Source organism: Gigantopelta aegis, chromosome 4 (genome assembly GCF_016097555.1).
Source record: "Gigantopelta aegis isolate Gae_Host chromosome 4, Gae_host_genome, whole genome shotgun sequence".
Lineage (NCBI taxonomy): Eukaryota > Metazoa > Mollusca > Gastropoda > Neomphalida > Peltospiridae > Gigantopelta > Gigantopelta aegis.
In genome coordinates this window covers 78,819,167-78,842,179 of record NC_054702.1, presented here as the reverse complement: position 1 = coordinate 78,842,179, position 23,013 = coordinate 78,819,167, and the positions used below count along the sequence as shown (strand labels likewise).

The 23,013-nt window shown below is 40.6% G+C and overlaps 1 protein-coding gene across 2 annotated transcripts in view; it reads left to right on the top strand.

Moving 5' to 3' along the window:
* LOC121371161 (sodium channel protein type 4 subunit alpha B-like) overlaps positions 1–23,013 on the top strand; it is a 127,132-nt gene that overhangs the window by 62,830 nt on the left and 41,289 nt on the right. Inside the window, exons 2-5 of one of the 2 annotated variants that reach the window (XM_041496841.1) lie at positions 6,880–6,947; positions 16,689–17,031; positions 17,942–18,060; positions 22,127–22,210. In XM_041496841.1, coding sequence (XP_041352775.1) covers positions 16,735–17,031; positions 17,942–18,060; positions 22,127–22,210 — 500 coding nt within the window. In that variant the 5' untranslated portion in view covers positions 6,880–6,947; positions 16,689–16,734. Of the gene's footprint in view, positions 1–6,879; positions 6,948–16,688; positions 17,032–17,941; positions 18,061–22,126; positions 22,211–23,013 lie in introns of those variants that run through there. The other variant, XM_041496840.1, reaches the window with a different exon arrangement.

The following is a 23,013-nucleotide window of genomic DNA, read 5'->3' as shown; positions in this document are numbered from 1 at the left end:
TGTTTTATTTGACGACGCACTCAACACGTTTTAATTCCGGTTATATATTATGGCGTCGGGCATATGGTTAAAGATCACAGAGATAATGAGAGAGAGAGAGAGAGAGAGAGAGAGAGAGAGAGAGAGAGAGAGAGAGAGAGAGAGAGAGAGAGAGAGAGAGAGAGAGAGAGAGAGAGAGAGAGAGAGAGAGAGAGAGAGAGAGAGAGAGAGAGAGCGAGGATGGAGGAGAGAGAAAGAGTTTTAGAGATAAAGAAAGAGGGGAGAGGAGAGAGAGAGAGAGAGAGAGAGAGAGAGAGAGAGAGAGAGAGAGAGAGAGAGAGAGAGAGAGAGAGAGAGAGAGGGGAGAGAGGAGAGAGAGAGAGAGAGAGAGAGAAGAGAGAGAGAGAGAGAGAGAGAGAGAGAGAGAGGAGAGGGAGAGAGGTGGGTGGGGAGAGATACAATGAGACTCTTTCTGATTGGCAGAGAATTCTTTTACAGCCACAGAGAGGATAGTACATAGATGGAGAGTTGTGGAGCACTGTTTTGAACGAGAACAGCCCAAATGGGGATCGAGAGAGCGAGATCCCTGGTTTAGAGAGAGAGAGAGAGAGAGAGGAGAGAGAGAGTTCAGAGAGCTTCGAGGAGAGTCTGGGACAGTGGGGTAGTGTTTAGGTAGGGGTGGGGGACCCGCTGCCGCCATACAATGAGCTACTCTTTCTGATTGGCAGCAAAATATTCTTTTACATGCCACAGACAGGATAGTACATACTATGGCCCTTATTACACCAGTTGTGGAGCACTGTTTTGAACGAGAAACAGCCCAAATGGGGATCGATTCTAGTTAGCGAATTAGATCCTGTCTAGCTTCGAGCTTACGTCCAATGGGCTGGCTGTCTGGGACAGTGGGGTAGTGTTTAGTTGTTAGTGGCTACTGAGAGAATAAACCAAGCCGCTGCTGCCACCACACAGGCTACATGAAGGAGATACCGATTGTTTGTTCATACTTAGCTTCGAGCTTACGTCCAATGGGCTGGCTGTCTGGGACAGTGGGGTAGTGTTTAGTTGTTAGTGGCTACTGAGAGAATAAACCAAGCCGCTGCTGCCACCACACAGGCTACATGTAGGACATACCGATTGTTTGTTTATACTTAGCTTCGAGCTTACGTCCAATGGGCTGGCTGTCTGGGACAGTGGGGTAGTGTTTAGTTGTTAGTGGCTACTGAGAGAATAAACCAAGCCGCTGCTGCCACCACACAGGCTACATGTAGGACATACCGATTGTTTGTTTATACTTAGCTTCGAGCTTACGTCCAATGGGCTGGCTGTCTGGGACAGTGGGGTAGTGTTTAGTTGTTAGTGGCTACTGAGAGAATAAACCAAGCCGCTGCTGCCACCACACAGGCTACATGTAGGACATACCGATTGTTTGTTTATACTTAGCTTCGAGCTTACGTCCAATGGGCTGGCTGTCTGGGACAGTGGGGTAGTGTTTAGTTGTTAGTGGCTACTGAGAGAATAAACCAAGCCGCTGCTGCCACCACACAGGCTACATGTAGGACATACCGATTGTTTGTTTATACTTAGCTTCGAGCTTACGTCCAATGGGCTGGCTGTCTGGGACAGTGGGGTAGTGTTTAGTTGTTAGTGGCTACTGAGAGAATAAACCAAGCCGCTGCTGCCACCACACAGGCTACATGTAGGACATACCGATTGTTTGTTTATACTTAGCTTCGAGCTTACGTCCAATGGGCTGGCTGTCTGGGACAGTGGGGTAGTGTTTAGTTGTTAGTGGCTACTGAGAGAATAAACCAAGCCGCTGCTGCCACCACACAGGCTACATGTAGGACATACCGATTGTTTGTTTATACTTAGCTTCGAGCTTACGTCCAATGGGCTGGCTGTCTGGGACAGTGGGGTAGTGTTTAGTTGTTAGTGGCTACTGAGAGAATAAACCAAGCCGCTGCTGCCACCACACAGGCTACATGTAGGACATACCGATTGTTTGTTTATACTTAGCTTCGAGCTTACGTCCAATGGGCTGGCTGTCTGGGACAGTGGGGTAGTGTTTAGTTGTTAGTGGCTACTAGGAGAGAATAAACCAAGCCGCTGCTGCCACCACACAGGCTACATGTAGGACATACCGATTGTTTGTTTATACTTAGCTTCGAGCTTACGTCCAATGGGCTGGCTGTCTGGGACAGTGGGGTAGTGTTTAGTTGTTAGTGGCTACTGAGAGAATAAACCAAGCCGCTGCTGCCACCACACAGGCTACATGTAGGACATACCGATTGTTTGTTTATACTTAGCTTCGAGCTTACGTCCAATGGGCTGGCTGTCTGGGACAGTGGGGTAGTGTTTAGTTGTTAGTGGCTACTGAGAGAATAAACCAAGCCGCTGCTGCCACCACACAGGCTACATGTAGGACATACCGATTGTTTGTTTATACTTAGCTTCGAGCTTACGTCCAATGGGCTGGCTGTCTGGGACAGTGGGGTAGTGTTTAGTTGTTAGTGGCTACTGAGAGAATAAACCAAGCCGCTGCTGCCACCACACAGGCTACATGTAGGACATACCGATTGTTTGTTTATACTTAGCTTCGAGCTTACGTCTAATGGGCTGGCTGTCTGGGACAGTGGGGTAGTGTTTAGTTGTTAGTGGCTACTGAGAGAATAAACCAAGCCGCTGCTGCCACCACACAGGCTACATGTAGGACATACCGATTGTTTGTTTATACTTAGCTTCGAGCTTACGTCTAATGGGGGCTGTCTGGGCAGTGGGGTAGTGTTTAGTTGTTAGTGGCTACTGAGAGACCAGCCGCTGCTGCCACCACACAGGCTACATGTAGGACATACCGATTGTTTGTTTATACTTAGCTTCGAGCATACGTCTAATGGGCTGGCTGTCTGGGACAGTGGGGTAGGCTAGTTGCTGTACTGGGACAGCCGTGCTGCCACCACACAGGTAGTGTTTGTTTGTTTATACTTAGCTTCGAGCTTACGTCTAATGGGCTGGCTGTCTGGGACAGTGGGGTAGTGTTTAGTTGTTAGTGGCTACTGAGAGCCAAGCCGCTGCTGCCACCACACAGGCTACATGTAGGACATACCGATTGTTTGTTTATACTTAGCTTCGAGCTTACGTCTAATGGGCTGGCTGTCTGGGACAGTGGGGTAGTGTTTAGTTGTTAGTGGCTACTGAGAGAGCCACCACACAGGCTAATGTAATGCTGGCTGTCTGGGACAGCCGCTGCTGCCACCACACAGGCTACATGTAGGACATACCGATTGTTTGTTTATACTTAGCTTCGAGCATACGTCCAATGGGCTGGCTGTCTGGGACAGTGGGGTAGTGTTTAGTTGTTAGTGGCTACTGAGAGAATAAACCAAGCCGCTGCTGCCACCACACAGGCTACATGTAGGACATACCGATTGTTTGTTTATACTTAGCTTCGAGCATACGTCCAATGGGCTGGCTGTCTGGGACAGTGGGGTAGTGTTTAGTTGTTAGTGGCTACTGAGAGAATAAACCAAGCCGCTGCTGCCACCACACAGGCTACATGTAGGACATACCGATTGTTTGTTTATACTTAGCTTCGAGCTTACGTCCAATGGGCTGGCTGTCTGGGACAGTGGGGTAGTGTTTAGTTGTTAGTGGCTACTGAGAGAATAAACCAAGCCGCTGCTGCCACCACACAGGCTACATGTAGGACATACCGATTGTTTGTTTATACTTAGCTTCGAGCTTACGTCCAATGGGCTGGCTGTCTGGGACAGTGGGGTAGTGTTTAGTTGTTAGTGGCTACTGAGAGAATAAACCAAGCCGCTGCTGCCACCACACAGGCTACATGTAGGACATACCGATTGTTTGTTTATACTTAGCTTCGAGCTTACGTCTAATGGGCTGGCTGTCTGGGACAGTGGGGTAGTGTTTAGTTGTTAGTGGCTACTGAGAGAATAAACCAAGCCGCTGCTGCCACCACACAGGCTACATGTAGGACATACCGATTGTTTGTTTATACTTAGCTTCGAGCTTACGTCTAATGGGCTGGCTGTCTGGGACAGTGGGGTAGTGTTTAGTTGTTAGTGGCTACTGAGAGAATAAACCAAGCCGCTGCTGCCACCACACAGGCTACATGTAGGACATACCGATTGTTTGTTTATACTTAGCTTCGAGCTTACGTCTAATGGGCTGGCTGTCTGGGACAGTGGGGTAGTGTTTAGTTGTTAGTGGCTACTGAGAGAGAAACCGGGTGTAGTGGTCATACACCTACCCATTCAGTCATTAAAGTCGCTCTGGGTAGGAGCCGGTACCGGGTACCTACCAGTGTTATGTTCGATGCCTTAACCACTACGCCACCGAGGCCTACCGATCGTCAGCAAGAGAACTTTTGTGTTAATTTTCCGACAGACAGGACATCACGCGGAGCACTGGCTGCCATGGCAATAACTCGCTGATCCAGCGCGGGGGATCGATCCTGCGACCAGTCGTACATCTCGCTTACGCAGTACCTCTCGCTCCCAGTGTTATTATTGGTGTCTTGTAATACGCAGCGCCGTGTGACAATTAATGTGACTATGGATGACTGCTAGTGACGTTGGTTCATTATTAAATGCATGTGTTGCTAAAAGCGCACACCGAGCGGTCTGTTGTCGGTGTTGGTTTTATGTCTTTGTGCTGGGAGAGCTTTAAATGCATCATTCTCCTTGTTAAAAGCTGTTCAAATAAACTATTTATCAACTCGGTAACCTACCCGACACGACTGATGACACAAACGTTTTATAGCATTAACGTTTTATCCCGTATGGAGTCGGCAGATTCAAAATAATCTGTTTGTAAATGAACGAACGAAATGATGGACAAATGAAAGGGCGGATGGACTGACAGACGAATGAACAAACGAATGAAGTAATACATTAATGTGTCTGCATATACCGGTAGGTGTATGCCTTATTAATGCTATTAGTCCGTTCCTATATATGAACAAGTTTTGTTTAACGACACCACTAGAGCACAATGATTTATTAATCATCGTCTATTGGATGTCAAACATTTGGTATTTTTGACATATAGTCTTAGAGAGGAAGCCTGCTACATTTTCCATTAGTAGCAAAGGGTCTTTTATATGCACAATCCCACAGACAGGATAGCACTTACCACGGCCTTTGATATACAAATCGTGGTATACTGGCTGGAACGAGAAATAGCCCAATGAGCCCACAGACGGGAATCAATCCTAAACCAACTACTCATCAAGCGAGCGTTTTGCCACTGGGCTACATCCCGCTCCTCCCTATCTATGAATGAATGAACGAATGAATGAACGAATGAATGAACGAATGAATGAATTTTTAATGATATTCAAGCAAAAACAATAAAAGGAACCCCAACATCAAACAAACAAGCAAGCAAACAAACATGAAACAAATCAAACAAAACAAATAGAAAACGTCCAGCTAATAGGTGGTTAATACATGAAATTAAAGGTATAATTATTTTATACTTCTGGTGAAAAGTATGTTAAACATTACACATCCGAAGAAGAGAATACCACTTAATTTCGGCTGTGTTCATTCACTTCGCCTTTGGTACTTTTCTCACCACGGCAAGCTTGGTTTTATATCCCGTGAATAATGCATGTCATGCTAAGACACAGCTGATTGTCCTATGACATCTATTATTTTACTGACAACCCCGGTGTGTTGACTTGGCATTTCTAGCGTTCCGTCTACAGGCACTACTTACTAGATACAATTAAAAGTGTGTCAGGTCTCACCAGTTGTCATTCTGGTCATTTAAAATTCATGGCTTTTGGTACTGGAACGTGTTTCCTTTGTCTCCTTGTTTATCTTTTGTTTTGTTTACATAGGCGGATTCAGAGGGGGGTCATACGGGTCCAGAGATCCTCCCCCGCCCTTTTGAAGTGCCCTTTTGAATGATTTTTTTTTTTTTTTTTAAATGCATTATTCTTCACAATTAGGAAAACTAAATTTGCCTGAAAACGCGTCTTTGAAGATCTTTATTTGAACATTTCCCGGGGAATATGGCATCAGCTCCCTCCTTGCAGATTTTGGCCTCTTTTGACAGCTCGGCTCCTTTGCCTTCGACACACTCAAACTGCCCCGTTTAGAATTTTGTGACATCCTCTTTACAAAATCATGGATTCGCCCATGGTTTAAAATCATACAGAGATGTCGTTTTTGTTATGTTTTAATTCACAGAGGAGTGTCGGAGATACGGAGGAGACGAGTCTGTAATAAAGGACACCTTATAAAGAATACTTCAACCTGTATAAGTCCATTGGGCTATTTCTCGTTACAACCAGTGCTCAACTTGTGTAACAAAGGCTGTGGTATGTACTATCCTGTCTGTGGGATAGTGCATATTAAAGACCCATTTCTGCTAATCGAAAAGAGTAGCTCATGAAGTGGCGACAGTCGGTTTCCTCTCTCAATATCTGTGTGATCCTTAATCATATGTCCGACGCCATATAACCGTAAATAAAATGTGTTGAGTGCGTCATTAAATAAAACATTTCCTTCCTTCATCCTCTATAAATATGCCGCATTTTAATGAGGGTTCACAACATGCGTTAGTTTGTTATTGCGAGAGATGAAACAAGCTGTTTCCACATATGTTCCAGTTTTTGTAAATATCAACAATGGCTGTAATAAAAACATTAATTAAAGTAAGATCAACCAAGGAACATCAATCCTACAACACATTGCATTTGAGGCATACACTGTACCAGTATCTGCTATGTGATGTTTACTCAAAGTATATATATATATATATATATATATATATATATATATATATATATATATATATATATATATATATATAAATTAATTAATTTATTTATCTATTTACTTACTTATTTATTTATTTATCTATCTATTTCAGGCTTTGTGTACTAACCAGCAGATCTTAAATGTATCCTTCAGCTGCGACAGCTGACTTCGCGGATACACGTAAGTACATCTATATGTCTGTCAGTCTGTCAATTATTTACGTATATATGCGTGTTTGTGTGTATGTGTATATGTACCGGTGTGTGTGTTAGTGTATGTGTGCGTGCGTGTGTATGCATTTATTTGTATGTATATATGTGTGTATGTATGTATGTGTGTGTGTGTGTATGTGTGCGTGCGTGTGTGTGTATGTATGTATGTGTGTCTATGTGTGTGTGTATGTGTGCGTGCGTGTGTATGTATGTATGTGTGTGTGTGTGTGTGTGTGTGTGTGTGTGTGTGTGTTTGGTTGACTGTACACATGTTTGTTTGCCTGTAGATGTGGTTGAGTGTAAGTCTGGTTGACTTTAAATATGTTTGGTTGACTAAAGTCTATTTGACAGTGAATCTGGTTGACTGTATGTGTATGGTTGACTATGTTTGGTTGACTACATTTGGTTGACTGTAGGTCTGCTTGCCTGCCTTTAAGTCTGTTTGGGTTACTGAAAGATTATTTGGTTAATTGTCTCTTTGGTTGATTGTAAATTAGTCTCGTTCACCGTAAATCTATTTGACTAACTGTAAATCAGTTTGGTTGCCTGTAAGTCTGTTCGATTGGATATAACTAAGTAATATGACATGTTACTATCCTTGCGTTAGAGCTCTCCGCTAGTACATCTCCTGCCCCGGAGTCGGCCACTGGCGACATCAGAGAATGAATCCGGGGTGGGCGTGCCTCAACGTAATGCCCGGCGCAGACGAGCGTTTTTTAACGCATGCGTCTTGCGTTAAAAAAACTATCCGTACGAACGTAGTAAAAACGCATCGTGTGCGACCCCTCTGCGTTGCGGTTTTTTTTAGCGCTGCGTCGATTTTTCAAATATCAAACGTTTGATTTTAGACGCACAAACGCATCCGTCTCCTGCCTCATCCGTCTAAAAACGCACGTGTGCGCCTACTTGCGTCTGCGTTGCATTCACATTTTTATATTGACCAATCATCTGTCTATATATCTGTATATAACGAATTAACTGTGAAAACAGACCCGACCATTAAAAATGACTAACATGTAAATGTTTCAACACAAATAATTTCCAACTGCTCATCTTTGAAACAAAGACTAGGCATGTGTAATTAATGACATTTCTAAATAGATGAAATTAAAAAATATAAATTATTGCATTCATTGTACTATGCCTAATAATAATAATTAAAACAAACAATTGTGAAATAAGAAAGATTTATATCGTAATAGTATATTGTACATAATGTTTTAAATAAAGTTTATTATGTTTTAAAATGTATTAATAAATTACATTTAATCTTTGTTATTTTTCCTAGAGTAAAGTATAAATAAATTAATTAATAAAAGAAATCGTCAGTGGGTCGCAGGAACGCATCGCAGGTAGACGCACACGAGACGCATCCGTTTTTTAACGCAGACGCATGCGTTAAAAAACGCTAGTCTGCGCCGGGCATTAGGGACATGGGCACGTTAAAAGAGATCCCGATCTAGCACATCTGAGCAAAGGGAACGTAGTCCCGTGTTCAGATAACCTTTCATTCGACCAATCAAATCACCGTTGGCATAAAACAACTGGCAGCTTAAGTCCAACAGTTCGTATACCTGTTTTTAAAATCATGATTCGAAGTCTCGATGAGATACAATATTCCTATTTGTATCTTTACATCGTTTTCATTTCTGTTACAAGTGATCGTGTTTCCAATAATATTTCAGATAATGAAAACGTGCATTGAGATTTGGGATTATTGACAACCTGATGTTGCATTGTAACGAATCACACACGGATCGATCCACTCCTGTTTCTTTACAGACAGTCAATTAAATCAATTAAAAATGTATGAAATATGCGTGACAGCCATTACTGACGTGTGTGAAGCGTTTACAAACGTATCCACTGGTCTAATGAAAAAGAATAGAAACAGTTGTCTGGGGGATTTTAGTACCTTTAAGTTATGCCTGATTGATTGATTATTTATTTATTTATTTTATTTTATTTTATTTATTTTATTTTATTTTATTTTATTAATTAATTAATTAATTAATTAATTTAATTTATTTATTTATTTATTTATTTATTTATTTATTTATTTATGTTTTTAAATGTATAACTTGTTATTTGTCTGAATGATTATACGTAAATATTTTTTCGGCAAAACAATCTTTTTATTTGCTCTTCAGTCACGCAGTCCATACGCAAATCTATCCGTGTACAATTTTGGCCTACAACTTATTTTATATTAAAAAAAAATCAATAAAAGGGTAAGTAGGGGTAACGCAGACATATATATAGATACAGTTTGCACTGCAAATAAAGCCAAACTTTGAATATTTGTTTTCTCCTACAGAATGAATGAATGAATGAATGTTTAACGACACCCCAGCACGAAAAATACATCGGCTATTGGGAAGGAAATATTTTATTTAACGACGCACTCAACACATTTTATTTACGGTTATATGGCGTCAGACATATGGTTAAGGACCACAAAGATATATAGAGAGGAAACCCGCTGTCGCCACTTCATGGGCTACTCTTTTCGATTGGCAGCAAGAGATCTTTTATATGCACCATCCCATAGACAGAATAGCACATACCACGGCCTTTGATGTACCAGTCGTGGTGTACTAGTTGGAGCTGGAAATCGGCTATTGGGTGTAAAACTATGGTAAATGCAAAACTAAACTTCTTCTACAGACGCCACATATTGATTATAATAAAGACCCCTTACCGATATTCCTTCCACCTCATATTTTTTGGAATTTATTACACCCATGTTACATTAAGTATGTCATTTAGAGTAGGGTGTAAGATGTTAAAAGATGAAGTAAGAGGTATAAATGTTCGCTTATATATATTTTAAAATCCCCACATCATTTGTAAAACATTTGACAAATGTGTTACAACGACAGCTAGACGTTTCAACTTAAAAATAATGGAGGGGTATGACACCTTTCAAGATAATATATCAACTACAGCCAATTCAGTCTTCTGATTAAATTTATATTTCTGTTTGTTGACTTGAAAAATTACTTGACTGTCCCTCTTTCCATCATGCGCTGATTTCTAGAATATTTCTTTAAACGGCCTCTTGACTCGGAGGCTTCCAATGGCGCAAAAGGTAGGCTATAACGTCTTTCAAGATGAAACATCGACTACAGTGTAGTGTTCTGATTAAGTTTGTCTTGTCCTGATGAAATCTTCGATCAGTTTTATCGATTATCGCTTCCCGAGGCCAAACACCATGTATTTTTTGGTCTTCTCCAGCTACCGACCATAGATCCCCGAGGACAGTCCCACTTGGCAGCTTTAGCGGTGTGCAGACTCACAGACACACACATCATTTACTGTAATGGTGCTTTTCGTGATTCTCACACAAATCATATAAGCATTTTGTCAAAATGTGCTTTTGATACTGAAGTGATGCTTCGTCGTTTTATATTCCACATTGCTTCGATATTATCAATGGTCAGGGTTCAGAATCAACCACACAACTCTTTTATTCATTCATTTATTTCAAATTATTTTCGTGCTTATATCCAGTTGAGGTTCAAGCAGGCTGTCCTGGACATACATCTCAGCTGGGCTGGCTGCGAACCCTGTACCTACCAGCCTGTAGTCCGATGGCTTAATCACTGCGCCACCGAGACCGGTGACAACTCTTTAACAATACGCACTGGTCACTTCAACATAAATAACCAGGTGGTTGCATATGTGCTTTGGCTTGAACTGGATCACATCTTGGCAGCTGAAGTCTGTGGGGCTTGATGCGCGGTCGGTTTGGGCTATTTCTCTCTCCAGCCAGTGCACCACGACTGGTTCATCAAACGTCGTGGTATGTGCTATCTTGTCTATGGGATAGTGCATTTAAAGATCCCCTGCTGCTAATCGAAAAGAGTAGCCCATGAAGTGGCGACAGCCGGTTTTCTCCCTCAATATCTGTGTGTCCATAACCATATGTCCGACGCCATATAACCGTAAATAAAATGTGTTGAGTGCGTCGTTAAAAAAACCATTTCCTTCCTTCCTGAAGTCCGTTTTAACTGAATAAATAGGGCCATAGTCAATGAATGTCCATTTTTTACTTTGAAAGTGCTCTTTCTGACTAGCAGGATAATACACCATATTCCATTGCACTGGTTCTTTAATTGTTTTTACCCCCTAGTTGCTTTAGATAATAATAGTATACGACCCTGGTTTATTAGCAGTTCAAACGTAATTGATAATCAGTTACTGATGATTTAAAATTAATTACAACAACCGATGACGTTTTCGTGCTAGAATTTCTTTAAAGATTCATTCATTCATCCATTCATTCGATCTCGGATACACAATTGCAACAGCAGCTTGTGTATAACGATGTGGACATACATATTAATGAAACACACCTTTATGCACTGGTGTTTTTGTTGTTGCTAAGTATTGTTTGTGTTCGATTACCATGGAAATAATACAATGTAATAAAAATTAGAATATTCAATAACATTCAAAAATGTTGCATCAGGTGAATAATGTTTAGATACAGTGTCTTCTGTTTGTTTTTTGTTGGTGTGGTAATGTATTCATACAGTTATAAGGTATGAAGAGTGGTTCATGACATAATTTAAAAAACGGAGCGTTGTTTCTGCCATAATTGCAAATTATGCTAAGTTATCACTGACATAAACTACACAATTACTTCATCAAGGATATGTGATGTTATATATGATCTACGTCATAATTAGCATCTGGACGTATTCAAGTATTACCCGTGTGATATTATATACCATCTACGTCATAAATAGCATATAGAAGATAATAAACGAGTTACCAGTTATTATCAAATTTATGTCCCAAGTGAAATAATTTTCAGTTGTCACGAGCTTTAGCGAGTGACATATGAAAATTATTTCACGAGGGACATAAATTTGATAATAATTGGTACAGAGTTTGTTATTCTATTTATTACCTCAGTTATTTTGTCTCTAAAAGCCTTTATTTTCAACACATATGCACGTACATGTATAGAAACGATATAAACCACTTTACGCACCGTTATGAGTGTTGCTATAACATTGTAATTTAGATAAAACATAACATAGATAAAAGTTGTCTTTATTTTGGAACAAAATCCATAATAAATTGCATTAAAATGACATTTTGTTATAAATTTAACACCAAAAACAGAGAGCCGTAAACGCAAACTCTTTAAATTACATGACGTCATTTTGTGTGTTTGCCAAATCGTGATGACATCATATTTAGTATCGACAAGGTCATTGGTTTGTAAGCGTCAAATCGTACACCATACAGACTGCGTTATGCGACTGCACCTCTGTGGAATAAGTTCAAATATGGCCACGACCAAGCGTTATATGATCGATGGGCAGTGCAGGTTACAGCGCAGGTTAATGGAAAATGAGAATGTTGTACTGTTAGCATGCGATAATGCGGAAACGACTATTTGCACGAATATCCGCCGCGTGTGTGTATTCTGCGGGACAGTGTTCCACTCCGTGCATAATGAACAGGACTCAATTAGAACCATACTGCCGGTTCAGGCAGTGTATGTTTGCGCTAGATCATTAATGCCAGATTGTTGTTAGTTTTGTCAATGCAGCTTTAAAACAAAATGAGTTTTTAGAAATAAATTTTTGTGTTGTTTTCCTTTGTAACATAAAGAAGACAGAAGCGTAACGCTATCACGGGTCTAGGTTTACATAAACGGACGTCCTAGTATCAGTGCTCTTTGATGTGACGCTGATTGTTAGTTTCTCGCGTACACCATTAATATAGCTAACGATTTTTTTCGGATTTTAATAATGTTAAGTAAGCGTTAGAGGTGGGTGTTTTTTTAGATGTAAAATAAATCATAAGGTTTGTAATCATTAGTTTTACATGGAGATTAATCCACTTAATCCGAGTCGCAATGCATTTTAAAGTGTATTCATATGACAACTTTTATACTCGACAAGGCAGTATATTATTTTTGGCATTTTTCGTTATTAAATATCACAAAAAGGAAATCCCCCCAAACCCCCCAAACACAAACAGATTATTTTGTTGTAACAAATCGACGTTGTGGCATGTTTATAAAATTAAAGATTTAAACAATAATTGAGAAAGGATAAAACCAGAAGGGTCGTTACTAAGCAACGTGAAATGAATCCTTTAAAGGGACATTGCTGAGTTTGCTGCAGTTTTAAAGATGTTATCAAATCTCCAACTCTTAACAAAAACATTTTAATGACTGTAATTACATATCAAATACATGTTTCTGCATAAAACATTAGTGGCTGTATATTAAATATGTTTCTGATTGTTCTGATATTTGTACTAGGTTAAATTTCATCTTATTTCCTAAAATATTGATTTTTTCGTACGTACGAAATTATTTGAAGACAAAATCCAGTTTGGGCTTCTTACAAATATTAAGACGACCAGAAACACATTGAATATACAGACACTGATATTCTAAACAAGAAAATATATTTGATATGTAAATTTAATCGTAGAAATATTTTATTAGTCGGAAATATCTTACAATACAACAAACTCAGGAATGTCCCTTTAAGGAATGCACATAAATTCATTTCTACAGTTTTAATAAATGCACGAACAATGCACCAAGATTTTTGCGTGTACATATCACGAGTATGAATTTACTGAAACAATATTCAAAAGCCGCCAAAACTTGCTAACAATAATAGACACATATATTTGATTAAAGTCTCATCTTATACAATAATAAAATGCAATTTAAAATACAGTAAACAAAATGCATAAACCATTCCAAACAGGAACTTTTAGAGACTATCAATAATTAAAAAAAAAAAATGAACGTACATAAATCACTCTCCACCATAATCCTGTACATATCCTATATATTTATTGTTGTGTTGTACATTGTATTATGCTGATAAGTTGTAAAAACTTGAAGCAATAAAGAACTTGAACTGGAGCAAATAATTACTAAAATGACTACTGGCCCTTAATTATTATTGCTGAGTAGTGTAGCACGGCAAATTCAGCAAATTCAACTGCCGATACCCACTAAATGAGTTTCCAAATCAAAACCGTGTACTAATAACCATACATTGCATATATATAATATAATACAATTACATCTGACCTGCATAGCCTGTAGTTTAGGAATCTGTGATCTTGTTTCTGTCTTGGAATATGTACACCAACAATGCATTCTAACAATTTTATTTAGTGTATTAGTGTGTGTGTGTCTTAGTGTGTGTGTGTCTGAGAGAGAGAGAGAGAGAGAGAGAGAGAGAGAGAGAGAGAGAGAGAGAGAGAGAGAGAGAGAGAGAGAGAGAGAGAGAGAGAGAGACAGACAGACAGACAGAGAGAGGCAGAGAGAAAGAGAGAGAGGCAGAGACAGATAGAGAGACACACACAGAAAGAGAGAGAGAGAGAGAGAGAGAGAGAGAGAGAGAGAGAGAGAGAGAGAGAGAGAGAGAGAGAGAGAGAGAGAGAGAGAGAGAGAGAGAGAGAGAGAGAGAGAGAGAGCGTGTACTAATAACCATACATTGCATATATATAATATAATACAATTACATGTGACCTGCATAGCCTATAGTTTAGGAATCTGTGATCTTGTTTCTGTCTTGGAATATGTACACCAACAATACATTCTAACAATTTTATTTAGTATATTAGTGTGTGTGTGTGTGTGTGTGATGAGAGAGAGAGAGAGAGAGAGAGAGAGAGAGAGAGAGAGAGAGAGAGAGAGAGAGAGAGAGAGAGAGAGACAGACAGACAGACAGAGAGAGAGAGAGGCAGAGAGACAGACAGACAGACAGACAGAGAGGCAGAGAGAAAGAGAGAGACAGAGAGAGAGGCAGAGACAGATAGAGAGACAAACACACACAGAAAGAGAGAGAGAGAGAGAGAGAGAGAGAGAGAGAGAGAGAGAGAGAGAGAGAGAGAGAGACAGATAGAAACAGAGAGACACACACACAGAGAGAGAGAGAGAGAGAGAGAGAGAGAGAGAGAGAGAGAGAGAGAGAGAGCGAGACAGACAGACAGACAGAGAGAGAGGCAGAGTGACAGACAGACAGACAGAGAGAGAGGCAGAGAGAAAGAGAGAAACAGAGAGAGAGGCAGAGACAGATAGAGAGACACACACACACAGAAAGAGAGAGAGAGAGAGAGAGAGAGAGAGAGAGGAGAGAGAGAGAGAGAGAGAGAGAGAGACACACAGACAGACAGACATAGATAGAGGCAGAGAGAAAAAGAGAGACAGAGAGATGCAGAGACAGATAGAGAGACACACACACAGAAAGAGAGACACACACAGAAAGAGAGACAGACAGAGAGAGAGAGACAGAGAGAGAGGCAGAGACAGATAGAGAGACACACACACAGAAAGAGATAGACACACACAGAAAGAAAGAGAGAGAGAGAGAGAGAGAGAGAGAGAGAGAGAGAGGGTGGGGGGTAGGTTCTCCTATTGCTGTTTTAGCTGTAATGGTGATGGTAGGATGGTAAGGTCTAATTCACGGATATATCTTCATTCACGTATAGTAATGGTGATGGTAAGAAGGTAAGGTCTAATTCACGGACATATCTTCAATCACGTATAGTAATGGTGATGGTAAGAAGATAAGGTCTAATTCACGGACATATCTTCAATCACGTATAGTAATGGTGATGGTAAGAAGATAAGGTCTAATTCACGGACATATCTTCAATCACGTATAGTAATGGTGATGGTAAGAAGATAAGGTCTAATTCACGGATATATCTTCAATCACGTATAGTAATGGTGATGGTAAGAAGGTAAGGTCTAATTCACGGATATATCTTCATTCACGTATAGTAATGGTGATGGTAAGAAGGTAAGGTCTAATTCACGGATATATCTTCATTCACGTATAGTAATGGTGATGGTAAGAAGGTAAGGTCTAATTCACGGATATATCTTCATTCACGTATAGTAATGGTGATGGTAAGAAGGTAAGGTCTAATTCACGGATATATCTTCATTCACGTATAGTAATGGTGATGGTAAGAAGGTAAGGTCTAATTCTAATTCACGTATAGTAATGGTGATGGTAAGAAGGTAAGGTCTAATTCACGGATATATCTTCATTCACGTATAGTAATGGTGATGGTAAGAAGATAAGATCTAATTTATGGATAATCTTCATCCACGTATAATAATAGTGATGGTAGGTAGGTAAGGTCTAATTCACGGATTTATTTTCATTAATATATAGTATTGGTGATGATATGAAGGTAAGGTCTAATTCACGGATATATCTTCATTCAGTTAGTAATGGTGATAGTAGGAACGTAGGGTCTAATTAATGGATATATCTTCATTCACGGGTAGTAATGGTGATAGTAGGAAGGTAAGGTCTAATTCACGGATATATCTTCATTCACGGGTAGTAATGGTGATAGTAGGAAGGTAAGGTCTAATTCACGGATATATCTTCATTCACGGGTAGTAATGGTGATAGTAGGAACGTAGGGTCTAATTAATGGATATATCTTCATTCACGGGTAGTAATGGTGATAGTAGGAAGGTAAGGTCTAATTCACGGATATATCTTCATTCACGGGTAGTAATGGTGATAGTAGGAACGTAGGGTCTAATTAATGGATATATCTTCATTCACGGGTAGTAATGGTGATAGTAGGAAGGTAAGGTCTAATTCACGGATATATCTTCATTCACGGGTAGTAATGGTGATAGTAGGAAGGTAAGGTCTAATTTACGGATATATATCTTCATTGACAGGTTGTAATGGTGCTGGAAGGAAGGTAAGGTCTAATCCACGGGAGTCATGGAGCGGGAGCTAGGGCCATCGCCCTTCCGCCTCTTTACACGGGATTCGCTATTCAACATCGAAAGGCGGATAGCCGAGGAGAAGGCTGCTAAGGAAGCCCAGAAATTAGCGGCGGAGGGGTCAGATGATTCTGAGGATGATATCGAGGAGCCGAGCCACCATGAGCCGGAGCCGAAACCCAACCCCAAGCTGGAGGCGGGGCGCAAGTTGCCGCCGTCTCTGGAAGACTATGCAGTCCCGGAGATCATTGGCAGACCGCTGGAAGACATCGACGAGTACTACCACAACAAAAAGGTGAGTGATCAGGAATCAAAGATCCGAACAATCGGGTATAGTTCGGGTGATCATGCCGTTTGTTATTAAATGGACTAAGTTTCCTCCAGATGTTGTCAAATTGTTCCTCGATGTAATATAAATAGATAAATATAAATACTATCGACTTTTGCTCGTTGGTTAGTAAAAAAAGATGCTATTTTGTATCGAGAGTAATAAATATTCTTCTAACCGAATACTGTTGATGTAACAAATTAAACATGTTTTATGAGTATGATAATCAAACATGTTTTATGAGTATGAAAATCAAACATGTGTTATGAGTATGATAAATATGCAAATTAAATTAACGGACACTTCTTGTTAATATCAAGGTATTCCCGAAGTGCTTTTCATAATTTTATTTCATACTGAATTTGACAACTCAGTTGACATTTACTTAAATCAGAACATATTTAAAGCCAACAATGACATATTTTATTTCATATGTATTAATGTACAATACAATTGAAAAACAATGCTCAACGGACCAATGGTCTTACGTTTACACAACAAACAAATTATTCTAAAAATAAATTTTTATTTCTATAGAGACCCCCAAGGATGCTTAATCCTAGTATCTGGTTATTTTTAAAGAACTCGAGAGCACAAATAAAGCATCCGCCTAAAGGATTAAAGTTTGTACAAGACGTTAAATATAATTGTTCTCGTATTTATAACTGTCTATGTAATAGCTTAACTGATATGTCTCCAAGCCTACCTACTATATATTTTTGCAAATGTATATATCTATCGCTTCAAAAATATTTCTAGATTCCTTGACACTGACAAGTAAATGGGTATCTGGCGAGACCTTTACTTTTGATACCAAAAACAAGTAAAAAAGCTATTTTTTTAGCACTTAAACAAAGTGTTTCTTTCTCTTTTTCAGACTTTCTGTGTTATTGGCAAGGACAAGACGATTTACCGGTTCAGCGCCTTTGACGCGATGTTTATTCTCAGTCCCTTCAACCCGATCCGCCGAGCTACACTCTTCATTCTCGTCCATCCATATCCTTTTAAATACACACACTTAAAGTGACAGGCCCTAGCCTTAATAAAGGAAATCAGACAATACTTATATTTTATTGTTTAGATTATCCATTTCCGTACATCCAAAATGTTTCTGGTAATCCTAGGTAATGAAACTAGGACTGCGACAGTAATACGTTTCAAGTAACCGGCCTCGGTGGTGTAGTGGTCTAGCCATCGGACTTAAGTCTGGTAGGTGCTGGGTTCGCATCCATTTGGGTACCATCTCGGTTCCGAATCACACTCAGATTGGTTTTAGCGACTCAGTGGGCAGGTGTAAGACCACTACACCGACTTCTCTCTCACTAGTTACTAACAAAGAACCACTAACCCGTTGTCCTAGACAGAAAGTCCACATAGCTGGAGTGTGTACCCAGAACAGCGTGCTTGAACCTTAATTAAAGATAAGCACGAAGATAAGTGTAAATGAAGCGTTTGTAGTATTTTCATTGATGTACGAAGCAGTTGCTCTGTGTTTTATTTTGTGTCTGCTCGACTATGCCCAAAATATGAACTGGTTCAAACAACAGGCGGGACTTAGCCCAGTGGAAAAGTGCTCGACTGATGCTCGGTCGGTCTGGGATCGATCCCCATCGGTGGGCCTATTCCAGCCAGTGCACCACGACTGGTATACCAAAGGCTGTGGTATGTGATATCATGTCTGTGGGATAGTGCATACAAAAGATCCGTTGCTACTAATAGTAAACTACAGCGGGTTTCATCTCTAGGACTGTATGTCAAAATTACCAAAATGCTGTACATCCAATAGCCGATGATTAACAAATCAATATGCTCTAGTGGTGTCGTTAAATAAAAGAAACTTGAACTATTTTTTGTTCAAACAATAACCATAATTTAATTGCATATTGCTATGTCAATGTGAAAACCGTGTAATACAATCTGGACTTGAATTATAACCACTTCTAATTTCAAATTCTCCCCCCCCCCCTCTCTCTCTCTCAACACACGCACAACTAACAAATAAACCCTGTCTTTGACATACAGCTGAGATGTGTACCAAGAGTGCGTACTTTAACTTTACATAGGCGTTGGAAGTTAACAGTAACAGGAAGTCACCTATATATTAATTTGATTTTTTTTTTCAAAGGGCAGTGTGTTTGTTCAGAGGTGTGATCGGGGACAATGCTTTCTTGCCGCACCGCTAAATTTCGACGCCTACGCCTTAATGACATAAAATATTTGTTTACACTGTTTTGTCCACATAAAAACATAACCTTTTAGTGGAAGAACTGTGAAATAAGATTATTTTTTTCAAAGTAGAAATGAAACCTCTTTTTGGCCCACTTCTTAAAATGCCAAATCCAATAGATATGCAAGATTGTTCTCCAATGAAGTTATTTCTGGTGCATTGATGAAAAAATACGCGATCAATGTGTAAATCTGTCAAAGTCGTATTGCAGTCGAAAACGACCTGGCTCTGTCGTAAATGGCAGAAATAACTCGTTGGAAAGTGTTTTGCGACATCAGCCAGTCGCAGACAATGACGTTTGTAGATACACTTTAAAAGAACCTAGATTTTGTTACTGGTTTAAAACAAGAGTTTTTGTGGGAAGCGGTGGGGGGTGGGGGGTGGGGGGTGGGGGGGGGGGGGGGGAGGTTAACACTTACTGTCATTTGTTTTCTTCCTTTACTTTGTTTTATATATAACAATGAAGGAAACTAATTATGTTTTAAAGATATCTATTTCTAGCGTTTTTGTGTCTTTTAAATTATGTCATTAGAAGGGAAAACAATGAAAAGGTAACACTTTAGTACTTGGGTTTACACACCAATACATAATCGCTTTGAAAATCTATCCATTTAGTTACAACACTTGAATTGCTTTTTAAAAAATTACATTTGCAGAAAATTATGTTCAGGGTTTCTAAATTGTGTCGTGCGGAGATTCGGGGTTGAAGGTAGGGACGGCGGTGGGTTGCGGGGGTGATGATTTTTTCGTGAAATTATATTTTAAAAAGACCTCCCCCCAATGCTCATTCGCTTGATTTGATTACACAAGGCATAATATTTCTTTTTAAATCATTCGTTCTATAAGATTACAACACACTTTGCTGCCAACACAGCTCGGCTAACTGGAGTGGTGTCTGTTGAGGGCAGAGCTCATACTGATCGGCTATCTGGACTGGAGTCTGTTCAGGGCTCAGCTCATACTGCTCGGCTATCTGGACTGGAGTCTGTTCAGGGCTCACTCATACTTCTCGGCTATCTGGACTAGAGTCTGTTCAGGGCTCAGCTCACACTGCTCGGCTATCTGGACTGAAGTCTGTTCAGGGCTCAGCTCATACTGCTCGGCTATCTGGACTAGAGTCTGTTCAGGGCTCAGCTCATACTGCTCGGCTATCTGGACTGAAGTCTGTTCAGGTCTCAGCTCATACTGCTGGGCTATCTGGATTGAAGTCTGTTCAGGACTCAGCTCATACTGCTCGGCTATCTGGACTAGAGTCTGTTCACTGCTCAGCTCATACTGCTCGGCTATCTGGACTGAAGTCTGTTCTGGGCTCAGCTCATACTGCTCGGCTATCTGGACTGAAGTCTGTTCAGGGCTCAGCTCATACTGCTCGGCTATCTGGACTGAAGTCTGTTCAGGGCTCAGCTCATACTTCTCGGCTAACTGGACTAGAGTCTGTTCAGGGCTCAGCTCATACTGCTCGGCTATCTGGACTGAAGTCTGTTCAGGGCTCAGCTCATACTGCTTGGCTATCTGGACTAGAGTCTGTTCACGGCATAGCTCATACTTCTCGGCTATCTGGGCTGGAGTCTGTTCAGGGCTCAGCTCATATTTCTCGGCTATCTGGACTAGAGTCTGTTCAGGGCTCAGCTCATACTGCTCGGCTATTTGGACTGAAGTCTGTTCAGGACTCAGCTCATACTGCTTGGCTATTTGGACTGAAGTCTGTTCAGGGCTCAGCTCATACTGCTCGGCTATCTGGACTAGAGTCTGTTGAGGGCATAGCTCATACTTCTCGGCTATCTGGACTGGAGTCTGTTCAGGGCTCAGCTCATATTGCTTGGCTATCTGGACTAGAGTCTGTTCAGGGCATAGCTAATAGTTCTCGGCTATCTAGATTGGATTCTGTTCAGGGCATAGCTCACACTGCTCGGCTATCTGGACTAGAGTCTGTTCAGGGCAGAGCTCATACTGCTCGGATATCTGGACTGGTGTCTGTTGGGGGCAGGGCTCATACTGCTCGGATATCTGGACTGGTGTCTGTTGGGGGCAGAGCTCATACTGCTCGGATATCTGGACTGGTGTCTGTTGGGGGCAGAGCTCATACTTCTCGGATATCTGGACTGGTGTCTGTTGGGGGCAGAGCTCATACTGCTCGGATATCTGGACTGGTGTCTGTTGGGGGCAGAGCTCATACTTCTCGGATATCTGGACTGGTGTCTGTTGGGGGCAGAGCTCATACTGCTCGAATATCTGGACTGGTGTCTGTTGGGGGCAGAGCTCATACTGCTCGGATATCTGGACTGGTGTCTGTTGGGGGCAGAGCTCATACTGCTCGAATATCTGGACTGGTGTCTGTTGGGGGCAGAGCTCATACTGTTCGGATATGTGGACTGGAGTGTGTTCAGGGCAGACAAGATTGTATAGTGAGATAAACTCGTACTGGCCTCATACATCTTGAACACAAAAAAGAACAAGAACATTTATTTAACGCAGCACTCAACGCATTTTAACTACGGTTGTATGGTGTCGGATATATGATTACGTAACATTTTATTGGGACACGTAGGGGTGAAGATAGCAAAATAATATATATATATATATATATATATATATATATATATATATATATATATATATATAAAGACATTTTGAACCCGTTCCCGATCTTTTTTTTTAGGCCTTGGGCTTCAAATAGACATTAATTAAAAATATGCTGAAGTTTAGTTAAACAAAATTAAGATGCTTTTCCTGTAAGATTCCTTTCCTTTCGTTTTGTTTTGCTTTGCTTTTCCTTTCTACTACTGTGTCAAATGGTAGGATATGTAATGTTATATGTTCCTTAACTATGTGCACAATATTTAGTGTATTCATCATGCTCACTATCATTGTTAACTGTGTCTTCATGACCAACACGAACGCACCGGAAGATTACGTCGAGTGAGTCTTTATATTTCTTCTTTTAACTGTTCACACAGATCATTCGAGCACACGCTCATACCGCATACACACACACACACACACACACACACACACACACACGCACGCACGCACACACACAAACAAACCCACACATGCATACACATACACACATTCTCTCTTTCTGTCACATACACACACATCACACACACTCACACACATCACATATGAGACAAACGTCCACACACACACACGCGCACACACACACACACATCACACACACACACACACACACACACACACACACACACACACACATCACACACACTCACACACATCACATATCAGACAAACGTCCACACACACACACGCACATCACACACACACACACACACACGCACGCACGCACGCGCGCGCACGCACACACACACACACACACACAAAACAAACACACACACACATACATACATACATACATACATACACACATCATACACTCATTCTCTCACATACACATACATCACACACACACACATCACATATCACACAAACGGCCACACACTCACGCCCCCTCCCCCCCACACACACACAAACACACACACACACACACACACAAAGACACACACAAACACATACACACACATACAAACACACACACACACACATACACACACACATACAAACACACACACACACACACACACACACACACACACACACACACGTACATATCGTTACAACAACTTTCCTTCTCTGTTATTTTATAATGCAACCATAACACCATAACTACATACTAGATGTTTAGTATTACATGTATTAAATAA